Here is a 26,921-nt window from a genome sequence, read left to right as displayed (position 1 = left end):
CTAAAAATCATTTTTTTTGCATTGGTCTTAATTGATATTCTAATTTTCTGAGATACTGAATTTGGGACTTTCATTAGTTGTCAGTTATAATCATCAAAATTAAAGGAAATAAACATTTGAAATATATCAGTCTGTGTGTAATGAATGAATCTAATATACAAGTTTCACTTTTTGAATGGTATTACTTCAATAAATCAACTTTTTCATGATATTCTAATTTTATGACCAGCACCTGTATATATATATATTTATTTGCTTCTTTTCCATTTTGCATTTACTTGTACTTTTAGTTTCAAGACTTAAGTATGTTTAAGATAAAAATACTTTTCGTACTTAAGTACAATAAATATCATATACTTTAAAACTTTTACTCAAGTAATATTCTAAACGAAGACTTCAACTTCTACCAAAGTCATTTTTTGGTAAGATACCTGTACTTTTACTTGAGTATGGCTTTCGGGTACTTTATACACCTCTGCACGCACACACACACACGCACATGCACACGCACACACACAGGATGTCTTCTTATGCTTTTAAAGGTTCATCCAAGGAGTTAAAAAATTTGACTAAGTAAGTTTACAGTTTATTTAATGCTATACTATGGGAAAGAGTGATCATCTGATTATCATGTCTCTTCCCTTTCTCCCTCAAACACACAGGCACATACACAGGATGTCATAACTGTATAGGCCTATAGTAAGCCAAATTCAGCTTTTTTTTGGTTTGGTTTTTAGTTGTTCTCTGTTAAATATGCACATGATAAGCCAAAGCACTATTTTCATGATGTACACATGATTCTTTATTTATTTATTTACCCTAATGCTCATGAAACAATACAGCCCATAAAAATCTGTCCCAGAAACAAGTGTCGCCGAGATCCAAGACCACTCTCCTTGAGCATGTCATGTGTGAAGCAAGGCAAAGCATCGGAGCTGAGGATTTATTGTTAAGAGACACTGTGTTTACAGTACATGCAGAATTCCAGCATCTCAAGGCCTGTGACACTATGATGATTGTTTCTATATGAGATGTGGCTGACAAATTCACACACCAGAAGCATATACAACCTCTGTCAATGAACAGAAGTAACTGTCTTTATGAAAGTTGTGTGAAGCACTCAACACAAAGCAAGTGCTTTGCTCTCTATTGCTCTTCCACAGTGTGATACGGTCTCCATCTGCTGGTAGAATCATGGATGCTACATGTTCAGTGCAAACTTTAAACATACTGATTTATGAAAACACATTTTCATGTTGCAAAGGTCAAAACACTTTGTTAAAACCAAAGCACATGCTGAGGTGGTATTCTGCAACAGATGTTCTGAATAATAAAACATTAAATACAGGGAGCATGTTCACAAACCATCAAGACATGGTCTTTATAACACATTTGAGAATAAAATGTGTTATAAATAATGTGTTTAATAAAAATTTGTTAAATAAAAATGCTGAGTGGGACTTGCTTTTATCCATCAGGAACTGACTGGATTGTGAAAAAATGTTGTTACACACCAGAATGAGTTACTATATTTTGATAAAACATTATGAAGACTGATGAATCATGAATTGCGACAGAGGAACTTCAAGATGGTGAATAAAGTCAAGTTTGTGCATGTCTGATGAAATGCCACTGATGTGTAAACAGCCTGGATACAAAGTAGTTCAAAGAAGTACTCCACAGAATACTCCACAGCATAAAGCAGCTCTTGTTTTCATGAAGTCCAGTGAATGTCAATAATTATCCTTATGAATAATTATGACAGCATATCCAATCTCATTTAATGTCTGATCCAAAGCCTTTTTCCATTGTCAGGCCAGTTTTATTGCTCCTAAGAAGGTGGAATCCCCATCCAGAGAGATATTTGCATGGGTACGAGGTATCAGAAGCTCCAGCTTGTCCCCAGAGTCCAACTTCACCACGCCTGCACATCACATGATCAGTTACATTCATTTGTAATAATAGGTACATTATATATTTATCCATATATGCATAGCACTTCTCTGTGAGACATTTACATTACTTGAATGGTACTATTATTCATAGCAGTACATTATATTTAAAATACACAGTTTGAAAGTCAAATTATTATATGACATATTTGGAATATATTTGTCATGCATTTACTGGTCTTATGCTGTTTCTGGACTTCCTGACTGTGCTAACAAATGTGGTCTAGATTCTGTAACTGGGTGCTTGTCAAAACAGAACATGTCTGGGTCATATTTCAACCCAAACCCACAAGAAAGCAATAAGAAAGTAAGAAATTATACTTTGCTTAAAGAAAATGGAGCTCATTTATCCTAAATTTTTTGTTACCGTAACATGAAAAAAAAATTCCCATTGCTGTGTATATATTATATATACATACATACATACATACATACATATATATACATACATACATACATATATACATATATAAACACATCTATACACATATACACATATATACACTGCCAAACGATTAATCGTATCCAAAATAAAAGTTTTTGTTTACGTGTTATATTTTTGTGTGTACTGTGTATATTTATGTTTATGTATACATTTAAGAAAAATATGTTATGTTTATATATTAAATATAATATATATTATATGAATATAAATATATACATGTAAATACATGTCAATATTTTCAAAACATATATTGTACGTGTGTGTATTTATATATAATTAATCGTTTGACAGCACACACACACACACACACACACACACACACACAATTCAGGAAATTATGGTATTTATAATATGAAGTTTGAATATACTGAAAGAAAGTCTGAATATATGGAATGAAGCTTAAATATATGAAATTAAAGTTTCAATTTATGGAATGTAACTTGAATATATGGAATTAAATTTGAAGTGCATGGAATTAAAATGCAAATTTGACAGTATTTAATGAAAAATAATATACTGTAGCTAGTTATATCCTTGTTACCAGAGCAATAGTTTTCAGAATTGAATGACTTTAAAAATTTAATTTCCTCAAATGTTCCAATACTGTGTTGATCTAAAATGTTTGGCAACAGCTGATCATATTCCAAACAATGCAAACAGTTTTGAGTATACATCCCATCATCTCAGACATTACACACAGTGTTAATTCTGACAGCAATTTGATTTAGTTTTAGTCTTTTGACTAAAATACCATTTAGTTTTAGTCATATTTTAGTCATGTGAATTGTTTTAGTTTTAGTCTAGTTTTAGCCTACTAAAAATACAGTAGATTTATTCAACTAAAATATACTGAGTTTGATTAAACTGTAATGCATTAATTAAGCATTTAAGTATCACACAACTATTACTTGAATACATGACTAAACTGACAGTTTGACATAATTGTGTTTTTTGACAATTCAAGTGCAAAAAAGACACAAAATAGAACTTAATTCTGTGCTCATCAGGGCTTAACGCATACTTTTTATGGTTCTAGTTAACTATAATAATCCTGATAGTAAAATCTATTTATTGAATTTGTCAAATAATGTCTTTCCTTCCTATAACTGGAAAACCCCCAAAACAAGACCGAAATACACCGGAATTCTTATTTGCAGGCTGTTCATTCAAGTTCATGAGGGAGATAAAATATGCATTCATACAAGCGTCTAAAACACATTACCATGTAAACATTGTAAAGTTAACCTCTATAATTAATCAGCAGTAGTTCATAAGCAGTTGCTTGGCATAAATGTGTGCTATTCATTTATTGCAAACCACTCCGAATCAGTTTGAAGTGCTGTTGTTCGAGCCTGTAGAACGTGCAACAGCGCAGAGTTTTCTTGTGGTTAGATCAGAACGTTACAATTCAGATGTACACATCTATCAGGACGTCAGCTCTGATTGGGCATTTTAGTCTCATTTTTATTTGTCGACAAAACTGGCATCGATGTGGATTACTACAGAACTACACAAATGTACTGTTCACACAAGCAAGTCTTCCTTTTTTTTTACCAGTAAGATATCATTCACTTGTTTCAAAATACCGGTAAACTCTTTAATGTCAATCATCCACCCAATTCAAGTTTCGTCCCATATATCCAAACTTGTATTCTGTATATTCAGACTTTCATTTCATATATTCAAATTTCATTCTATATACTCAAATTTTCCTGAATGGCATGCCATAATATACACATAACTCTTTTGTAACGCTGGTAAAGACGACGCTCACCTCCGGTGTAGCAGGTGTTGAAGTGATTGACTCGATTCATGCTCTGAATACAGCGGAACAGAACAACGTGCTGACTCTCGTCTCCTACGACGTTCTTCTTTATACGAATCACGATGTGGCCCATAGCGAACGTAGAGTCTGTGTAGTAAACCTGGGAAAAGGAGAGCTTGAAATAATGAGGAAAAAACACTGAGCACGGTGTTGGGATGTTTCAAAGAGGCCAAAAAACTCAAGAATGTGTCATATATTGAGAATGTATATACCTGACTATAGATAAAGAAGAATCCTTCCTCTTTGACTAAAATGGTGCTCTGCTCTTGCTCCAGAGCTGAGCCACGCTTCAGTCCGACTTGCCATGGGATGCCTGTGCATATTTCCAAAGCAAACTCTGACAAAATAAATATTTATATAAGTAATGAGTCATTTTTGCTGTTGGGTCAGATAAAGATTTTAAATGTCTCTTACTTCCATAATAGTCTAAGATCCAACACGATATCATAGCAGTTCATAACCATTTTACGTTTTAGCGATTTATACGTTTTTGTACGACACCCCAGTGAGTTATGTTTAGAGGTTGGGTTAGGTGTAGGCCATTTATTTAATTTTTTTACATTTTCATACATTCCACATTGTACGATTTCATATGAAATTGCCACCTTGTAAATTAGATCAGACCAAAATAATCAGGGACTTTGTTCAAATTAAATGCTCTGCCTTATTTTACATCTGGGCAGCTTTCCTCTTATTATCTCACTACTGCACGTTTCTGGACAGACATCACTGACATGTTATGGATGATGTCAGTGTGGTGCCACAAAGTTGCAGAAGTTCAGAACATGTTATCGAAGGCCAGTTATAACAAATGATCTTTTTGGACTGGAAAAGAAGTTTTGAGTTCTGAAAGTTACAGTGTGTTTTCATAGTACAATTAACTCTTTCATGGTTTTAGCAAAAAGCAAGGCCATAATTGATAAAATGGATCACTTGAATGTAATCTAACTTAAGTCTATGCCAAATTTCATGTTATCAAAATATATTTACAATACTACAATTTTACAAACTCCTTCAGTACCTTTCTGGAAGGTTTTTCTCCTGTTGTCTGCCATCATTTGTAAACAGGGCTGGGATTCTGTGAAAAATGTTTTCATAGGGAAAAAATGACAATGTATTATTGTTAAACATTTCTTAAAGTATTGTCTGTAAGGGAAGAATGATTATAGCGGTGCAACTTTAATAATAATATTATAAGGTTTTTTCATTCAGTGACTCATAAAGCAACAGGATATGCAAATGTATAACGGTGCACTTTTGCACAATGTGCAGTTTTTTTTTTTTATTTGTTTTTTTTTATTTTATGCTTATTGTAAGCTTATTTAGTGGTTTTAATCTTACACCATCAGTGCTCCGCACCAGTATACACACACACACACAGTATACACACACACACACACACACACACACAGTATATACACACACACACACACACACACACAGTATACACACACACACACACAGTATACACACACAAACACAGCTCTTCTCAGTTAACACTCAAAAAAGAAAAGCTGAGACGAGCATCATGGAATAAGCAGAAGTGTGTGCTTGCCTGCTTTGTTTGACGTATGAACCAGGCTTCTTTTTGACAGGACAGTATGGTCTGTTACGGTATCATCCATCTCAGTCTGCTGCAGATACTGTACACAGACAACCAGAAATCCTGCTAAATATAAACAGCTCAGACATTTTCTACAAGATTAAGTTTCAAGATGGTCTGTTATTGGCATGCAGTTGGTCATTGTGAGTGGTAGATTATAATGGCCAATTTGACCAGCATTAAAGTGCTCAAAATATATCTGCATTTAGGTTGGTCATTAGCTAAACCAGTTTGGTCATTAGCCACCCCAAAGTAATTTCCTTTTTAGATTACTTTTTTTTTTTTTTTATCTAACTTGCTTTAAATTTACCATTGAAAATACCATATTGAAATAAAAAAGCAAAGAGAAAGAAAATGTATTATACTTTTTTTCAACATGATAAAAATATTAAACCGGGGTTTCCCAAATTGAGATTAAGTTAAGAACTGCAGCGGGTTTGTGAGTTGATAAAAAAACTAATCATTAATTAAACACTAAAAATATAAATATTTAATTTGTTTACCTGCATGTCAATGCGACCATTAAGCAACATCAAACTGTAAACATGCAAATGCGTTGTAAAATTACTGAAATATTAACTTCCTCAGAGATATTTCAAGAAATTTCATTCCAAAGTTGTTTTGGCAGTCAAAACATTTGGGAATCCGTTTAAAGAAGAATTAGGGAGAATCAATAAATGATGAAAGATTTACTGCCACTGTGTGAATCATGTGTGTTAATCATGTAATCCCTAAAAAGTAAATGTCATCTGCATTAATGATTTTATTGAATAATTTTATTTTTGGATTTGATTACATTGGTTACATGTGATCAGTTACTACCCAGCTCTGCTGAACATTGAGCCTGTTATTGAACTGAAATGAATCAACAATGAACTGACTTGAGTTGAACATCGACATTATTTGTTTCGTAACTGAGGAACTGCAACATTAACACTGTTAATTTCCTGTTTACGAGCCATGTCTTTTTCAACAACCAATTGGACTCTTGACTCCAAGCATTACAGTAACTGAGATATGACCCTTCAGACAAATGAACTGCTATTTAACTGCCAATTCCTTCAAATTCCATCAAATGAAAAACAACAGCACAATTTTAGAAGGACATTTGATGTAAATGTATTGTGGTCCAAACCTCAATTCTCTCTTTGGTCTCTTTTTCTTCCTGCTCATGGGTTTGTTTTTCTGCCCCCCTCACGGGTTCTTCTAGTGTGCCACTTTGCTCCTCTCTCTTGCGGACCACCTCAGCTCTCAAACCCTCCACCTCGGCCTGCAGGGCCAGCACATGGTACAGGGAGATCACAGACAGGGAAGAGGAGGTGATGGCAGCAATGACCAGCACTAGAAACAGCCAGGGCAACCTTCTCCTTTTACCCCGACCTGGACCAACATCTTCAGCAGGCATGGTGGAAACAAACTTTTAGAAAATATGGTTGTTAGTGAATAAATGTAGCCTGAATGGCATATAGACAGGTTCTGAAGAAGCTCTGTTTCTTTAAAGATCTCAACCCACCTCAAAACGTCATCCTTACAGTGAAAGGTTTCTACTCAGAAAAAAGCTTGTCTGGAGTTTTTAAAAAGCCAGTAAAAAGGAAAGAATAGCTCAGGCAAACCGCAATAGAGCTGATGTCACGACAGAGTTAGAACCGGTGAATGCGGTTTCCAGGTTTCATAGAAAGAGAACGATATGCACCAAATGAGTCGCTGCAGAAACTGAATACTTCAATGGTTGCGGTGCGCTCAACACGACAGCCAACGCAAACGCAATGACATGTGAAATAAAACATCCTCATATATTAAAGAAGAGTGGCTTGATTAAGTGCTGGAAATAGCGGAGGATGGGCAAAGAACGGTAACAGAACTCTGAAAAGCGTACAGTCACACACAAGAGTATTGTACAAACTGTACTTCATAATGATGTTTAGACAGCTATAGAAGAATTAATGTGTTCACTTTTTAATATATATATAAATTACAGATCTCAGCTTAAGTTTCGCTTCAGTTTGTATTCCATTCTATTCTATTCTATTCTATCAGTTTAAATAGTTTGTTTTGATAATATATTATGTTAGGGCTCTATTATAAACCTGATAAATAATTGACCTTGTTTTTGAGTCTCTTGCTCATCAAGGCTGTATTCATTTCAAAAATACTGAAAAAACTATTATATAGTGAAGTATTATTGCAATTTCTAATATTGGTTTCCTATTTTAATACCTATACTCTAAAATAGGATTTATTCCTGTGATCAAAGCTGGATTTTCAGCATCATTACGCCAGTCTTCAGTGTCCCATGATCCTTCAGAAATCATACTAATATGCTGATTTATTATCAGTGTTGAAACTGTTGTGCTGCTTCATATTTATTTGGAACCTGTTACTTTTTTCTTTGATTCTTTGATTAATAAAAAGTTTAAAAGAACAGCATTTATTCCAAATAGAAATATTTTCTAACAACAGGAGTCTTTACTATTAATTTTATCCATTTAACGCATCCTTGCTGAATAAAGTTTATTTAACTTTCTTTAAACTTTTTAAAAGTATCTTTAAAAAAGAAAGAAAAACAAAATCTGACCCCAAATTTGTTTATATTGTAACACAAAATCTCTATTTTGACTAAACACTGTTCTTTTTAACTTTTTTTGTTTTTGTTTTAAATATCACAGGTCCCAAAAAAATACAGTATAAAAATAAATAAATAAATAAAATAAAGCAGTACAATGGTTTCCAACATTGATTAAAAATTAGAGTGACTTCTAAAGGATCGTGTGACTCTGAAAATATTGCTTTGCTTCACAGGAATTAATTACATTTTAAAGTATATTAAAATAGAAAACATTTATTTTAAACTAATTTCACAATATTATTTTTGAAATACTATTCAGTATTTTTTATCAAATAGCATAACATTGCTCCCATGGGTCCTTAAATTTGATACAACTAAATTAAAGAGTTTTTAAGGCCTTAGACAGTTTTAAATATGCTAAATGGTATAAGAAATAATTTTTCAAATTGCCTTAAATAGATTTTTAAGAATTCTGCAAATACCTTGTAAATAGTAAAATAAAACTATTTCCTTGATATTTGTGTATTGAAAATGTTTTTAATTGACATTTATGGTCTTTATTTTATTTGGGCTAGTTAAATTAATTTGCGGGCTACCAAAATCTGAGTACCTGCCCGAAGGGCTACTAAGGATTTTGAAATTTTGCGAGCCCTGAATGGCATGAATATTCCTCTGAAGTTCTTAGCATGCATTTCTTGCAGAAAAATCAAAGAACAGACTCTTACACATAACTACTCTTCCTCTTCAAGCAACTTGTTGATGTGGAATAGGGGAAAACCCCTGGGATCTACAATTGAAGTCAAACTTAGTTCAAAAGCATCTGTACTCACCAAAAATGTCCGGTCTGCTACAATTCTCCAGCTAACAGTCTGGTTTTTGTGTCCCTTTCCTGCCGAGCTGTCCACACCCACCGTATTTAAAACCGCATTGCAACCGAAAGTTGCTTCGTCACCACTTGCTTTGTGGCTTTTCCGACAAACTGCGTCAATTGTGCAAAGATAAATAGCAGATAAATTAAAATGTCAGACTAGTTAACCATAAATTAATAGCACATAAGAAAGTATATAAATGACAGTGGCAAGCAAAAGGAAAGCTATTCTTGGCATAAAGTCAAACATAAAAAAAAAAAAATATTTTTAAAGTTTCCACAGTGAAATCCAGAAAAAGGAACCAGCGGCTTCAAAGTACAAATAGACTCATGCAGCCAAGTTATCAGAAGGGTTTGATTTCTTTATTGCATGTCACCACACAGAAATAGAAAGTGTGATTCAATTGTATATACATGAACAAATGATCCGAATAGAAAATCCATAGCTCAAAACACAAATGTCGAAAGAATAAGAAAACCCTCCTTGGACATTCAGAACTGAATCTTTCCGCTCTGCTATTTACTGTAAAAAGCAAATATAAAACATGAGCAGCACTTTATATTATTCCATATATTCAGTTTATGATGGAATGAGATTTCAACATACAAACTAGCCCCAGAGAATGGCCAGAACATGCCAGTGGTGTGTTAGTCAAATCTAGTAAACTCTTAAGTAGTATTTTATCATATTTCAGCATCTTTGTTTCAAGGTTTACACTCAACCACACAGACATTCAATAAGGTATCATGGCACGTCACTTTGAGTTCAACTAAATGTCATCATTTTAATTTGAAATTAAAGTTTAGTGGCAGTTCTTATGAATTAGGCCTATACGATCAATAATGACCATTACAAATGCTTCTTTTAAAATCAAAAGGTCAATAAACTGATGTACAAAAGTATGTATTGAAACCATCCAAAAGCTGAAGTCTTGGGAACTTTTTCTCTTGCAATGGCTGGTTCCACTTCTTACTCAATTACAACTGTCCGGTTATTACATAACTAATAACCTTAAATAATACCAGACATAACTGAAGACATCTAGAGCTCAGCTGTGCTACTATACAATCTCGTGAGCACCCTTGAGAACGACGGGGCCCAAAAGAGCCCGTAAAATCCCAAAAGGTGGACTTTGGAAGCCTGACATAACCTCTGGTTTGAAGATAGCAATATTTGCATGCAAACTGACATAGAATCACTCTGCCATGAAATCTGTCATCTTAAAATTCACAGGCAGTTTTCACGCATTACGACAGACGTGAGCGTAAAAGTGCATCGGAGCTAAACAAAATGTGCATCTAAAGCATGCAATAATTACAGACTCGGATGTGCATTGATCCAACACTACATAATGGGCCAGGTTTGCAAAGTCCACCGTTCACTTTTAATGGATGCTTGACAGTCAACCACCAATGTGAGACTACAGAAACACAAACCTCATGTCTTTTAATTTTTGTGTTAATTAATCCTTACATTGTTGTGAATGTTTCTGCTTTTTAAAGGAATATGCAAGAAAATGGATGTGTGACACAGTGCAACAGTCACCAATGGGCAGGTTTTTCAACATGATCCAAACAAAACAGGTCATTGGTAAAGATCTGATGTTAAGCACTTGACCTTATTAAAAGAAGGGAAATATCTTATTTACAAGTTGTGCAAATGGACTGTGCTTGGAACACTGTCAAGCAGCTGCGATGTGCAATTTCACTCTAACTTTCAGAAGATCACTAAGCCTGAGAGAGAGTAAACATACTTTAGGCTTGTTGTGTTGGTATTTTCATTCAGTGCTCACAGTGAACTGTAGCCCACATGAAAATCAGTATAGAAATCTATACTTCTCACACACAGCTCCATATGCAAATCCAAAACATGGGATCAAACCACAATGAGCCGATTTCCTGAGTGGATTTAAAACCTTCCGTAAAAAAGAAGGCAGTGTGATAACATAAAGCTCTAACACATTACAGCCTGGTACAGAAGATTGAATGCATGAAATGCCATAGACAAAGATGATTGAACTAGGATCCGTTGCCCCTGGTCCATTTAACTGTATTCACTGGAATTTAAAAGGCAAACAATTATTTGAATGAGCCCTCTGTTTTAGAAAAAAAAAAAGTGTGAATATATATTCCATATAAACAAAATAAATAAGAATATAGCTTCTCGGTTTGTTTAGTGGTTTGTTAGAATTGTTTAATTTAATAGTCTTAAGAGTTTTTGGAGTAGTAGTTTGTCATTCATGAGTAATATAAAATCAGTGGTTAACAACTTACTGTACATACAGTCATACTTCAAACATGATTTTTAAAGCGGTTATGTTTTTTAAATGTGAAAATGTCAAATTATTTTATTAGCAATTTTAACAATGCTGTTACCAACTTTTTTTAATGTATGAAATATAGGCTAAGTGGTAGAACAATTGTCTCAAGTAGTGTTAATCACAGACATAATTGTGTTATGCATCAATTTTAAAGCACTACTCTAAAACCGACGCCTAAACTGAACAGTTCAAGCTCAGAAAGTAGTTCTGACAATTGTGATTAGGCAAATAACTATTTCCAATTGCGTTTGCATGTGGTAGGGATTCAAGTATACTTTTGAGAAATTGTCAGCAAATAAAGAAATGGACTGAGAGGGCATTCAATTCTTGAGGCAGATGCATTCATACTTAATATAAAAACTGACAAAAAATATTCTGAAGTCTTAAATTCAGCCTTCTCTATTAAATAAATGAAATTGTAACTAATGAATTCTTGGTTTGTGATAAATGGAAAGAAAGAGCTTATGAAGTTGTGGAGTAGAGAAATAATCACAAAGAGAGAATAACTTGTACATTCTATCTGAGAGGGTCCAGATTTAGAGCAGTCAATAGTAGTTAATGTTCTAGATTATGGTGACGTTGGCCGTCCCCTGGGCCGTCTCTTCTCGAGCATGGCTTTTAAGAAGCTCCTTCATAAACTGCTCTAGGGCGGCAAAATATCCCTGGCACTGCCAGGTGTCATTGTGCGTACCCTCGGGAAAGATGGCGAGGCGTCTAGTCCGAGACGGCGACAGCTCATACAGCTGTTTCATCATCACCGGAGGGATGAGTTGGTCTGATAAGCCGGAAATGAAGAGAGATGGCATACGGCACAGTGCAACATGTCTATACGACAGAAACTTGTTCTTGTAGCACCAGAGCGGTAGGTAACGCATGGGGAAGAAAGAGAACAGCGTGGCCGCCATGTGCGGGATGCTCAGGAAAGTGTTCTCCATCATGATGGCGGCCACTCGATGCAGGTTGCACGATGCTAGGCGGATGGCCACTGCTCCACCCAATGAGCGACCAAATAGCACCACCTTGGTCTTGTCGATGTCCGGCCGGGTCATGATGTAATCCAAGGTGGCCTCGGCGTCCTGGCACAGTCCCTCCTCGCTAGGTTCTCCTTCGCTCTTTCCGTAGCCTCTGTAGTCCACCAGCACCACGTTGGCCTTCAGATTGACCAGCATGAGCAGAGCATTCGGGACGCGGTGGCCGATGTTCCCCGCATTGCCGTGGAAATATAAAATGGTGGGAACAGAGGCAGGGTTTTCGCCAGTGTAACGGAGCAGAATGAGGTTGAGCCGCACGCCATCTTTGGTGCGGATGTACACGTTCTCATGGGGGATTCCCGTTGGCATTGGAACGTAAAGGCGCGAGGATGAGGGCTGGTCGGGAAAGTAGAGCAGCACGTCCTGGAACTTGTACAGGATGCCGGCCACAGAGGCCAGGATGAGTCCCAGCAGGATGAAGCCTCCGTAAAGGTAGAAGGTCAGAATGAGGGCCAGCAGGGAGACACGGCAGACTCCCCAGGACCAGGCGCACATAGTCAGCAAACACGCCTCCATTGCCCCCCATAACCTCCATGGCTTCTCCATGACAACTGGGATGACAAGAGTCTCCAAAACTCACTGCAGGCGTAATCTGGGGAAACACAGAAGATTGGGTTGTAGGGTTTGGCGGTATTATTATATTTTACTATAACACAGAGCTGTGTCAACTATTCGATAATAATCAATAATGAAACTCATCGACAACAAATGTCATTATCAATTAGTCGCGTCTGCCCAACGTGCAAGGAAAACGTCCACCAGTCGCGTCAATTTATACCACTGAATTACACATTTCTATGGATGAAATTAATCTAATACTAGAAGAAACAGAGCGAGCTGATTCAGGAAAGGAATGTTTTTTTTTTTTTTTATTTCAAGCTAATGCATTAGCATAACATAGCTCACCCTGTTAGGCGCTTTGATAGATGTGTGTTTAATGTGTGATATGATTCCTCAGCGCAAACCTTTCATTTTATGGTTATATCCAAATCTGTAAATGTTACATATCCATGCAAGTGTTTCTTATTTTGCATTAAGGCTCGTCTTGACAGTCTGCATTAAACTTCAGAATTTACTAAACTAGTGATGGCGCTTCAAACAGACTGTGTGAGAAAGTGAATTACAACTCACAATGTATTTCACTTCCATAATTTCAGCAAGACTAAATGTAGAGTAGAATTTAAAGTCATTAATTGATTGGATTATGAAAAGTGGGCATTACCATAATGGAGCCAGACTGAGACTAACTGTGCGTTCACACCGCCGCCGGCGAGAGCGTCAAAGTGGCCGGAAGTCATTAATTTTCAATGTGAGCCGGTGGCGAGCTCCAGCGAGAGCGGCGCGGCAAGTCTTGGACGGTGAGAGCGTCGAGGAGAGTTGAAATCAGGTCAACTTTATGGTAATGAACTATGACGCGGTTGGGCGGCAACCAATCGGAATGTAGAAGTCCTCCGCTTGAGAGGGTTCCAGAGAAGGCAGCCTTGTAAACTTTGGTTCCGACCTCATTAGTTCCCAAGCAAAATGGAAGAGAGATTAATCATTGCTGTGGCGGGTTTCCCGATAATATTTGACGTGTCCCTGTTTGTGTACAGGGACATAAATAAATAAAAATTATAGGGGACATTTTCCCGCTACAACGTTTGTTTTTCAGCGGGAATGCAATTTATTTGCTCAAAACAACACCGATTTGACCAATTGCATTAAGGCTACACTTCAATCTGGACAGTTTGTAATGTAGGCTGCACACAAATTAATGTTAATTAAAGACCAAGGCTAGTAAATGTCTCCTATAATGTTGAAATTAGACTAGCACTTAAACATGAACACAAATCCACACCACACAAATGGCTTTTAATTGGATCAACCTGCTTGTTTCCTTTGCGGCTCCTTTAAATAAAAGACGAGCATACGATCTACGTCAGCGGGTCCACAAATCTTTTCTACAGCGTCTCAGGGCGGCCAGGGCGAATTGCCGGCGGCGGTGTGAACGCACAGTAAGAACTTGATCTTCTTCTAAAATTATTTTCTTGTTGTTACGTTCCTATGTGATGTTAAGACGTGTTGTTTTTGTGCATTTTTTCCTGCCACTCTCTGTTTTACATTGTTTTACTGATGTCAGAAGGTGCTTTGCCAATGAATCGTTGCTGCAATCCCAGGAATTTACAAACTGGGCATGTTGGCATTCATATGGAGGCGTGCCGCTCTTCTCTCTAGAAATATGGCACATAGTCTTAGAGTTCGTACTTGATTAACTGGGGCCCAGGTCAGTAAGCAAACAGACTGGCTAAACCGACCGTCTGCTAGCCGCCTTACGTCACAGAAGTCAGTTAATTCTCAGCACATGGAGACTCCTTCACCCAGATATCACACTATAGAGACTGTGTCTGTTCCCCCGAACTAGAAAATACAGAAAACGTCCAAACCAAATTAAGAGTAACAATTTAATTGATGTTCAACAAATAAAAAATCTTTACAATACAGAGAAAGAATTGATAAAGCTTGGCTTACTGAATATCAGGTCCCTTTCTACAAAAGCACTTTTTTGTAAATGATTTGATCAATGATAATAATCTAGATTTGCTCTGTTTGACAGAAACATGGCTAAACCCAGATGAACACATTACTCTAAATGAGTCCACCCCCCAAGATTACTGCTATAAAAATGAGCCATGTCCGAAAGGTAAAGGGGGAGGTGTTGTTACAATTTATAGCAATATTCTCAGTATTTCTCGGAGGGCAGGCTTTAAGTATAACTCGTTTGAAGTTATGGTGCTGCGTATAACATCATTTAGAGAAACACGTGTTAGTGATAAATCCCCTGTGATGTTTGTACTGGCTACTGTATACAGGCCACCAGGGCACCACAGACTTTATTAAAGAATTTGCTGATTTTCTATCTACCTTGCTGATTTTTCTATCTACCTCAGGAAGACGTCTCCGCAGCATCCGATCCCGCACTAGCCGACTGAGGGATAGCTTTTTTCCTCAGGCTATCAGGCTAATGAACAGTAAAAACTAATACACCCTACAGCACACTCCCACTTTACAATATACCACGCACTGCACTTTAATTCCAATACAGTTCAAACTGGACTACCAGTACACTACTGCACAAATACAACAATCTTTTTGCCAGCACTGGATACCATCCAATGCACATCCATGACATTTGCACATCCGGTTTATATATAATCTGCTGCATCTTCGCATATTACTGTGTGTATATAACGTAGAATGTGTACTACATACTGTGTATAATGTGTATCGGTAACTGTATGTCTGTCTAATAGTACACTGTGTGTACTGAGTATATGTATGTGTATATTACACATTGTCATCTGTATAAGTCTGTACGTATGTATGGTAATGTCTATATGTAAATTGTTTATATGTAAATTGTCTATATGTAAATTGTTTCTGCAGTGTCTGGAGCACGCTCTCAAGAATTTCACTCACGAAGGCACACGTGCTGTGGTGATGTGACAATAAAAGTGATTTGATTTGATTTTGATTTGATTTGAGTTAGTACTGGCTGCAGATAAAGTCTTAACTGTTGGCGATTTTAATATCCATGTCGATAATGAAAAAGATGCATTAGGATCAGCATTCATAGACATTCTGAGCTCTATTGGGGTTAGACAACACAGTTCCGTACCTACTCATTTTCAAAATCATACTCTAGATTTAATACCGTCACATGGAATTGATGATAGTGGTGTTGAAATTCTGCAGCAAAGCCATGATATCTCAGATCATCATCTAGTCTTGTGCAAACTCCATATAGCTAAAACTGTAAATTCTACACCTTGTTACAAGTATGGTAGAACCATCATCTCTACCACAAAAGACTGCTTTGTAAGTAATCTTCCTGATTTATCTCAATTCCTCAGCATATCCAACAGCACAGCAAAACTTGATGATGTAACAGAAACTATGGACTCTCTCTTTTCTAGCACTTTAGATACAGTTGCTCCTTTACGCTTAACGAAGATCAAAGAAAACAGTCCGACTCCGTGGTATAATGAGCACACTCGCACCTTAAAGAGAGCAGCCCGGAAAATGGAGCGCAGATGGAGGAAAACAAAACTAGAGGTATTTCGTATAGCCTGGCGGGAAAATACCCTATCCTACAGCAAAGCATTAAAAACTGCTAGATCTGATTACTTTTCGTCTCTTCTAGAAGAAAACAAACATAACCCCCGGTATTTATTCAATACGGTCACTAAATTAACAAAAAAATAAAGCATCAACAAGTGTTGGCATTTCCAAAAAGCACAGCAGTAATTACTTTATGAACTGCTTTACTTCCAAGATCGATTCTATCAGAGATAAAATGGTAACCATGCAGCCGTCAGCTACAATATCGCATCAGATCACAAAAACATATCTAAATTGAAATACTAATTCATGCGTTTATGACCTCAAGGTTAGACTATTGGAATGCTTTATTGGGTGGTTGTTCTGCACGCTTGATCAACAAATTACAGTTGGTCCAAAATGCAGCAGCTAGAGTCCTTACTAGAACTAGGAAGTACGACCATATTAGCCCGGTTCTGTCAACACTGCATTGGCTCCCTATCAAACATCGTATAGATTTTAAAATCTTGTTAATTACTTATAAAGCCCTGAATGGCTTAGCTCCTCAGTACTTGAGCGAGCTCTTATCACATTATAGTCCTCCACGTCTGCTGAGTTCTCAAAACTCTGGCCGTTTGATAATACCTAGAATATCAAAATCGACTGCGGGCAGCAGATCCTTTTCCTATTTAGCACCCAAACTCTGGAACAATCTACCTAATACTGTTCGGGAGGCAGACACACTCTGTCAGTTTAAATCTAGATTAAAGACACATTTCGTTAACCTGGTTTACACATAACACACTTCTATTATTCAAATCCGTTAAAGGATTGTTAGGCTGCATTAATTAGATCAACCGGAACCGGGAACACTCCCCATAACACATGATGTACTCGTTACATCATAAGAAGAATGGAATCTACGCTAAAATTTGTCTGTTTCTATTCTGTTTCTCAGTCCGTGTCCGGATCAGATGGTGGATCGGCGCCGGGAGATGATGTATGTGGGCCTGATCGACGGCGGAGGCAGGACACCTGGATGAGCCCCGGGGACATATCCCCAGTAACCGTAGCCACCCGATCCGGTCCGTATCCAGCCCAGATGGTCACTGCAGTCACCAGATCCAGTCCGTATCCAGATCAGATGGTGGATCAGCACCCAGAGACGACCTCTACAACTCTGAACGTCAGCGGAGACCAAGACACCGAGATGAGCGCCAGAGACAGATCCCCAGTGAGGACCCCGGCACTTAGACAGCCATCGGGAAAGACCACTGGAACCAGTTGAGCCCTTACAATCTGACTTTGCTGCAGTTGGAATTGAACTGCTGGTTCGTTTGGCCAGAGGAGAACTGACCCCCGACTGAGCCTGGTTTTTCCCAAGGTTTTTTTGTCCATTCGGTCAACGATGGAGATTTGGTTCCTTGCCGCTGTCGCCTCTGGCTTGCTTAGTTGGGGACACTTCATTTCCAGCGATATCGTCGACCTGATTGCAAAGACACCATTTAAACTGAACTGAGCTGGATGATGACATCACTGAATTCAATAATGAAATGCCTTTAACTGAAAATCTTTTTTTTTTATCTTTTAATTTTACATTATTGACACACTATTTTCCTTTTTTGATATTGTGCAGTTGCTTTGACACTATTTACATTGTTAAAAGCGCTATATAAATAAAGGCGACTTGACTTTATTCACCTTGCTTTGTTTTGAGTTATTAAAGTGTTTATATGTTTATTTATTTTGGTTGTCACTTTGAACAATCTTACCTTTTTCTTTTTCATCATTTGTGATTATTATTGTTCTGTTTGTGTTGGTCGAAGGATTGGTATGTCATATGATGTACATTTTGCACACTTTTTTTATGTAGATGAAGTAGTGCTACCAGCTGTATTTTTTGTGTGTAGTTAGTGTAGTACAGATACGGCATCAACAACATTACAAGATTTATTTTTCTTTTTTGTTAGATAGTTTATATTAAGAAGGGGTTAGAAAGATTTGGTTTGTTTTTGTTCTTTTCTTTGGCACTGTCCAGTATCCCTTTTCTTCCCCACCCCTAGTTTGTTTTTTGGAACATAAATCTGTTTGTGATTTTATTCACATTGTTGATTTTTGTAAACATAATAAACACATTGCTAAACACACTGCTTTATATTCCCCTTTCAGTGTTTTATACTGGGTTTTGTTTTATGGTGAACTAATGTTGCCTTTCCTATTGTCAAGACCTTTGCAATCAGGGAAGGAGCATAAACACTTAAAAAAAAAACAAAAAAAAAAAACATATGGTGCTAAATAGAACTAAAGGTGCATTGGCTCGTAATCATAGGGGTACCACTTTAAGTGCTATATAGGACCTATCTTTAAAAGTGCTATATATTTTAGATATGTTACTCCACTCTCATGTGTTTGGTATAAATTGAAATTTACTACAATGGCAAAAGCGGTTTTGAATCACTTCTATGCTTTTCTGAGGTCAAAACGTCTCGTGTGGTTGCCCTGGAATACTTCCTTATAGGGGGACTTGGGGGCAAAAAGGTTGAGAACCGCATTATCTTCAGGAAATACGCTGTATTTTAATGTTGTTTTTTAATCCTTTCCCCATTTTGAGAAAAGTCTGTTTCCTGCATTCAGTGGAAGCTAATGGTGACTAAAACGTTTGTGTATCAACATTCTTTAAAATATGCTCTTTTGTGTTTCGCAGAATAAATAAAGTCAAACAGCTCTGGAACAATATGAGAGAGAGTAAATGACAACAATTTTCATGTTTGCATAAAAAAATAAAAAAAAACATTTTCTAATTCTAATATATGATTAAACTTTGAACACTTTCAATTTAACTTAACTATTTTGCAACAAAGTGGCACAACCAATCAGACAAATCTGGAATTATTTATTTTATAATATTAGTCTTACGGTTTTCTCTCTCTTTAAATTTCACCTAGCATATTTCCCTAATGGAAATTTCCAAATAGAAAGAGATGAAGTACTTCATTCACTGGATTATCCAAAAACAGGGTTTAACACAGGTTATGTAATATATATAAACATTTTTTGTTAACTATATTGCATTATACACAGGTGCCATAATATAAAAGTACTTGTGATATAGGATTGTGGTCACACCTCCTACATCTACCATGACCTTTACTGAAATACCATGGTATTACCCTCTGATATGGTCTCACCACATGACCTTTTGCAGAAGCAGAGAGTAGGTCACATATACATTATGAGTCATCTAAACACAGAGAGATCAATTCTTTAAGGTATGATCTGATGATGATGATGTCTTGGGCCCTCAAGGTGTTTAGGGACCAAGTCCAGTCTTGACCAATCAATTATACTGGAATGCAGATGAGGATCAGTATTCACTCATTCATCTATACTGCACACAGACACATTCAGAGTTCACAAATCGAGCCCAGATCACCATTACTTTCGCCATGTAATGCAATAAAACAGAAGCTGTAAGTGTTACCACGATCTGACCCCGATATCAAAACACTGTCAGCAGATCCGCACTAAACCCCGCTGATTTGGTTTTTCATCCAGCTGTTGACATAGTGAGAGAGAAAACACCCTGAAGTCCAAAACCCAGCTGACACGAATCATAAACGCAGCAATGACAGATTGATGTTGACAGCAGCTTCTTCCCTCTGGACTGCATGTAGTGCACAGCTAATACAGCTGCTAGCCGTGTCTACAACACATCTGCTCACTGTCTGATACAAAACTACTCACATCTATCGCATTCTTCAGCGGCACATCTACAGAGAGCTGAGCTCACGGGCAGGTGAAGCGGTCATCTATACGAACATCTCCTGAAATATCAGCTGATCAACTGTGGCTAGCAGCACATCTAGCCAGACGGCTGCTGTACACTGGTGTCGCTTCTAGGAAGTTCCGGGCGGAAGCAGCGGAACCTTCTGCTGCCGGTCAACACGTACTGTCCGTGTTTATTCTTGTAATTGCTACAAATATGTATCCAATAACATTGCTATTTATAAATCGTTTAGAGTTTAAATTTATACATTTAAAACACATGCGACAACTTGCCCCCAAATTTATGAAAAATCAGAAGGCAATCCTTCTGTAGGTGACTTGGCTGTGAATGTTTTTAGTCTATATTTACTTATTAAAAAGCAAAAAGCATGATGATATTAGATGGTCTTTTATTTTGGGCAAAAAAAAAAAAACGTAATTTATCAGTGAATTGAGATTATGTTTTATATGTGACCATGGACCACTAGTCATAAGGTTTTTTTTATTATTATTATTGAGAGCTGTACATCACCTGAAAGCTGAATAAATACGCTTCCCGTTGATGTATGGTTTCTTAGGACAGGACAATATTTGGCTGAAATACAACTATTTGAAAATCTGGAATCTTGAGGGTACAAAAAAATCGAAATATTGAGAAAATCACCTTTAAAGTTGTCCAAATTAAGTCCTCAGAAATGCATAGTACTAATCAAAAAAGTTTTGATATATTTACGGTAGAAAATGTACAAAATATATTCATGGAACATGATCTTAGTATAGCCTACTAATGATTTTTTGGCATAAAAGAAAAATCTATCATTTTGACCCAAAAAATGAATTATTGTTGGCTATTGCTACAAATATGCCCATGCTACTTATACTTATATGGTCCAGGGTCACGAATTATCTTTAAAAAAATGTATTAAATAACATTTTTTTTTAATTAAATAACAGTTTTTTAAACATTATTAATTATTTCTAATGCATTTTTTGTACAAATCCACTGTAAAAATAAAACGAAAAAAAGTTAAAACAAATATAAATTAAATTAAGATTTTGTAATTATTATTTATATAATTAAGTTTTTTTTTTTTCGTTTTTTTTTTCCATTTTAACCTCCTCTTGTAATATGGCAATCAAAGGTCATCCGCAGGCCCTGGTTTGGGCATCATACCGTTTTTCTACTGGAGCTGGTGCTGGAGAACCCTCTATGTCAGCAACAGATGACCAGATTCGCTTGTTATCTCTTGCTGAAAGCGTTGGTCTCTTCTGCTGAACTGACATATTTAATTGTGTTGTTGATGTTGTTAATTTACCTGAATTCTGGTGGCTTTTAAAAATGGTGCCTTTTAAACCGTGGCCTGTAGTAGAAGCTCCACCAGCTGAAGTTCCCTTGATCAAGACCAGCAAGGTTTCATGACGTTTAGAACCAAGATCTGGGCACTGGCCCAGGATTTTATTTATAATTTATTTATTTATTTTTTGAGTGAAAAGCTCAACCCATTTCCCAATTGGGCTCTGGCACCAGCCACAGTGGAAAAGCAGTATGTGTCTTAGAGAATTTTCATGCTGATCCATGTCGATAGATGGCAGTGCAGCATCTACCCTCCGTCATATTAGTACTTAAAGTAACTGGAATCTTATATGAAATCTGTTACTGCGCTATTGCCCTTATCACAACTTCTCTAGTCTCCCCACCCCATAAATATAATAGATGTATTATATTTATGTACGTGTTAATAAAGGTAAATAAAATACATTTCCTGATAATTCAGCTGTGGTAACTCACTGTTGTTAAAAAATGTATTGTAAACTATAATACTAGATAGCCTATCAAATATAGGCCTACAGTAGCTACATTTTATTAAATGCATTTACATTCAATGATTTTTCCTTTGAGCTTTCAGAGTTTGCATGTTTATTTTTCCTCATGCACAATCACAATGGAATAGTAGTCAAAGTGATCATTTGAATACACAAATAACACAAGTACATGACATCTGATATAGCGGGAAAGTTACACGTAAGCTTTGCATGAACGCTCAGTTCATTTAAAGGGAGACTGAGACATTGGCTGACTTAATTGTCAGCACTGGTACTGCATTGAAGAAAATCTTGTCTTGTGCTAAGTCTTTTCAAAACTGTCTGGTCTTGGATATTTACGTTCAAACAGGTATAGCCTGTGAGGTCAACTTCTGTGTCAGGACTGTTGGCTGTTGACTGTTTGTCCCTTCATCATGACTGCTCTTTGTTACTTCTGTTAACCCTCAGGTGTGTCAATCCGGCTGATCAGGTTTAACCTGTAAACTTGCATAACTAATAGGTCACTTCAGATAGATAAACGTTCATACCTCACCGAAGAAGTCTTGTATTAACCCTTAATCACCAGAAAACTGCCATGAACACATGATTCCTAACCTCGTCTGAGTCAGACACTTTCGCAGACAATTTTCACATTTATTAATGATTCTAAAGAAAACGTTTTATGCCTCATCTTGATTTTCTCTTTTCCCACTTCGTTGCAGATTGTAGGCAAAATTTTCCATTTTTAATTCTTCTTTTTGTCATTAAAACCAAACTTAATTTAAACAAATACTCATTCTCATTTTGTGGATAAAAAAAAAAAATGTATGTGGTGGAAAGTTTTTGATATTTTGAACTCAGTGCAGTGCTGTGTTCTGTGTAAAATCTACCATTATAGTATGTCAAAATATAGTTGTTTTATATAGTTATTATTTTACACACATCACACCTAAAACCTAAATTTCCCATAAAACTATGACCTTAAACAACAATTTATCTGATTGACAACACACTCCAAATGAAGCAGCATCCAGACACAAATAAACAGACGATATTTGTTATTTCATCAGAACACAACTTTAATCATTTTAGCAGTATAATCATACCTTCGAAAAGATCATAACTTGTGAGATTGTTTTATAAATTATTTCATGAAAGTTGCTTGTAAAAAAATTAAATAGGTTACTGAACTAAATCATCTATAATATTACAATATACCGGTAGTATATAATATTATTATTTTTTTCAGTAGTCATAGTCATAATGTTATCTCTATATGCCTTTAAACCTTTATCTGTTTTCTTAAAGTCATTGCTTTGCACATGCCATCACACCACAGCATCACAGCCTGCAGGTGCCGAGGTTGTGACCAAGAGGACAGTTCTTGTGATGAAACCACTCCGCTCTCAGTATTCAGCTCAGCACAAACCAACCAATGATCTCTGACACTTACAAAAGAGGATTTAAAAAAGGACACCAACTCAGAACACAAGGAAACCTCCAAATCAAACAGAGTCACGCATTGTTTAGCATTCTCGTAACGTATTTACAACAGAAAAACAACTGAGGTCAAGGGCTGCATAGGTCCACAGGATTCAGAAAACAAAGTATTTCTGCTTGCTAAGTGATTACGCAATGTGGAATACTACTTACACAACTGGATCAGTACTTGGAAATGACCATAAAACATGTGCAAGCATAAAATACATCTTATAGTAGGTTTGGTGGTGTTTAGCGATATTAGCAGGCATCTGTTACATTCAATCTCGTTGGTCGCTGAGACAAACTGTATGGTGATTGAATCCCAACAAACACAGAGAAACATCATAGAAACATGACAAATCTGAGCAACCATGACGTCGCTCTCAGTTTAGGAATATCTTTTAGACAACACGTTGTTGTGAACGGTGTCATCTGAAGTACGTTTGGTGACCGATTCAACATGATGCATTAGACCAAATATTTACGAGGCAAACCAAATGATTATATTGACATGAGTGTTGAAACTGACGGAACTCGAATCCTTCCTGACTTTTAGAGCATCACCGAGTATTTATATATACAAAGGATTCCCGAGTGAACAAGCATGTATGTGCGTGCATTACAGTGTGTGTGCACGCTTGTCTTGCTGTAACAAACATCCAGAGCTTCAAAGGAAATGAATAATAGTGCTACGCTACTGTCATTAGCCCTCCTCTCTCTAACTCATCTCTTCCTTCACCGTCAGGCCCAGCTGGAGAGGCTGCATTAGTTTTGTTTGGAGATGAACAGAGGGAGTCATTTCTGATCCGTCTGCTGTTCCAGAGCAGGTGGTCCGAGCTGAATGTCCAAGGTTATAAACCAACTAATAAGCTCTCAAGAGGGTATACTGTATCTCTCAGTGCTTTCCTCTAATTATTCATTTGCAAAGTCCTCAGCACGCAAGCCGGACTGCCCTTATACATCTCAAGTGGGCCTGTTGTGCCTTGTCATATGGCCAAAATTTCCTGGTCAGGCTATCATCATAAGCATGACATAGCACTGTGTACATATAGCTCTAGTTATGATGTTTCTGGTAACATATTGGTTTAATATGAAATAGATTAATGAATTAATAATAATAATAATAAAAACAACAACAAAAAATGACATATAAATAAATATATATATGCAGTGCCCTCCAAAAGTATTGGAACAGTACAGACAAAATTGCTCTGCTGGCTGTGGAGTCAAGACATTTACAAATATGATTAAAAGATGAATATGAGACAAAACTACAGAATGTCACATTTTATTATTGGGTGATTCAACACACAGATGTTTTACCAGATAAGAAGTTCAGCACTTTTATAGTTTCATCCCTCTATCTGATGTGAGCATAAGTATTGGAACAGTTGCCTCACAGGTCTTTCTAAGTGATCAGCTGTGTCCTGTTGCATTAATTCTTCAGATATTAAAAACAGGGAATGTGTCATATCAGTTATATCCATTACTTCTGCATTCTGAATCTTGCATTCGATGATGACACACAAACCAGGATGAAGATGAGGGAGCTGATTTTGAGAGAAAAGCAAGTAATTTGGATGCTAAAAGAAAAGATTAAGTCAGTTAGAGCTATAGCAAAAACAAAGGGCATGGAGAAATCAAGAGTTTGGAAACCACCAGCGACACCAGCAAACAACAACGACCTGATCGGCTGAGAAAACAACAGTAGTTGATGACAGACAAATCATAAAAGCTGCGAAAATGACAGCTGCGTGTCTGTAAAATCACCAACAACTTCCAGAAAGCTGGGGTGATTCTCTGACAATTTACTGTCCTCAGGAGACTTTGACACAGAATTACAGATGCTACACAGCAAGATGCAAACCTCTGACCAGCACCAAAAATAGAAAGGCGAGATTAGAGTTTGCAAAAAAGCACAAAGGTGAGCCAGAAGAGTTTTGGAACTGTGTTTATGGACCGATGAGACAAAAATGAACCTTTATCTAAGTGATGGCAAAGCAAAAATGTAGAGAAAAAAAGGGAACTGCAATGATCCCAAGCATATAGCCTCATCTGTAAAGCATGGTGGAGGTGGTGTCATGGTATGGGCATGCATGTGCCTCTGGAACAGGCCCTCTCAACTTTACTGATGACTTAATGTATGACGACAGTAGCAGAATGAATTTGGAAGGGTACAAAACCATCTTGCCTACCAATATTCAAGAAAATGCCACCAGATTCCATGGGAAGTGCTTCGTATTGCATCAGGACAATGACCCAAAACACCCTGCCAGTTCAGTCAAGGAATTTGAAATGGAAAGTCTTAGATTGCCCAAGTCAATCTCCAGATTTAAATCCAAATGAACATGAATTTCACCAGCTGGAGAGGAGAGTAAAGGAAGAAACTCCCCAAAACAAGCAACAATTGGAATTGGCTGCATTAAAGGCTGGGAAAAGTATTTCAAAGGATGAGACCAAGAGTCTGGTGATGTCTATGGGTCACAGACTCACTGCTGTGATTGTGCGCAAGGGATCTGCAACTAAATAATAGCTTTTAATCTTTTATATCTGCCTTATGTTCAACGGTCTCAATACTTATGCTCACATCAATGAGTGGGATGAACTCAAAGTGCCGTTCTTTTTATTTGGTAAAACATGTATGTGTTGAAACAGCTAATAATAAAATGTGACATTCTGTAGTTTTGTCTCATATTCATCTTTTAATCAAATTTGCAAATGTCTTGACTCCACAGCAACACAGCAATTGTGTCTTTACTGTTCCAATACTTATGGAGGGCACTATATATATATATATATATATATATATATATATATATATATGTATATATATATATATATTCTAGATAGGAAAAATGACAAGATGGGCCTAAAGGCAATAAGTCAGAGTTGTATGGGTAAGGATATTAAAAGTCATTATTATCAGATATGTTTGATAAAACTCACAGACTAAATTCACAAACCATGAACAACCAAAAATTAGTTGAACATTTAGTTGAACATTCTGAAATTTAAAAAGAGTGGAATAAAAGGAGCTTCTCTCCCAGCATTTGACCATTCAGGTTACATGCTTTTTTTTATCAGCTGAACTGAACTGCACTAGCAGTCTATTTCAGAAAACAAAAAACCTCAAAAGGTCACCGCCAATGGTAGTTTCAACAGCAATAGGGCAAATTGATTGAT

At 36.6% G+C, this 26,921-nt stretch overlaps 2 protein-coding genes across 3 annotated transcripts; both read right to left on the bottom strand.

The window, feature by feature from the left end:
* Positions 1–775: 775 nt before the first annotated feature.
* Positions 776–9,297, bottom strand: LOC306876976 (tumor necrosis factor ligand superfamily member 13B-like). Of its 2 annotated transcripts, none has more exons than XM_079428468.1 (7): positions 9,222–9,276; positions 6,961–7,242; positions 5,778–5,865; positions 5,244–5,300; positions 4,435–4,559; positions 4,172–4,337; positions 776–1,924 (listed from the first exon to the last, which is right to left on the bottom strand). In XM_079428468.1, the coding sequence occupies exons 2-7, from the start codon at positions 7,228–7,230 to the stop codon at positions 1,812–1,814; spliced, it is 819 nt and encodes a 272-aa protein (XP_079284594.1). In that variant the 5' UTR covers positions 7,231–7,242; positions 9,222–9,276; the 3' UTR covers positions 776–1,811. The 2 variants fall into 2 exon arrangements, with proteins under 2 accessions (XP_079284594.1, XP_079284595.1); XM_079428469.1 differs by having other exon boundaries at positions 783–1,924; positions 4,172–4,322; positions 9,222–9,297.
* Positions 9,298–9,602: 305 nt separating this feature from the next.
* Positions 9,603–20,601, bottom strand: LOC306876974 (protein ABHD13-like). Its single transcript, XM_079428466.1, has 2 exons — positions 20,433–20,601; positions 9,603–13,203 (listed from the first exon to the last, which is right to left on the bottom strand). Exon 2 carries the CDS (start codon positions 13,155–13,157, stop codon positions 12,144–12,146), a length of 1,014 nt encoding a protein of 337 aa, XP_079284592.1. The 5' UTR covers positions 13,158–13,203; positions 20,433–20,601; the 3' UTR covers positions 9,603–12,143.
* Between the last annotated feature and the right edge of the window lie 6,320 nt (positions 20,602–26,921).

This window comes from Barbus barbus (genome assembly GCF_936440315.1).
Source record: "Barbus barbus genome assembly, chromosome: 11".
Lineage (NCBI taxonomy): Eukaryota > Metazoa > Chordata > Actinopteri > Cypriniformes > Cyprinidae > Barbus > Barbus barbus.
This window is presented reverse-complemented; position numbering and strand designations above follow the sequence as displayed.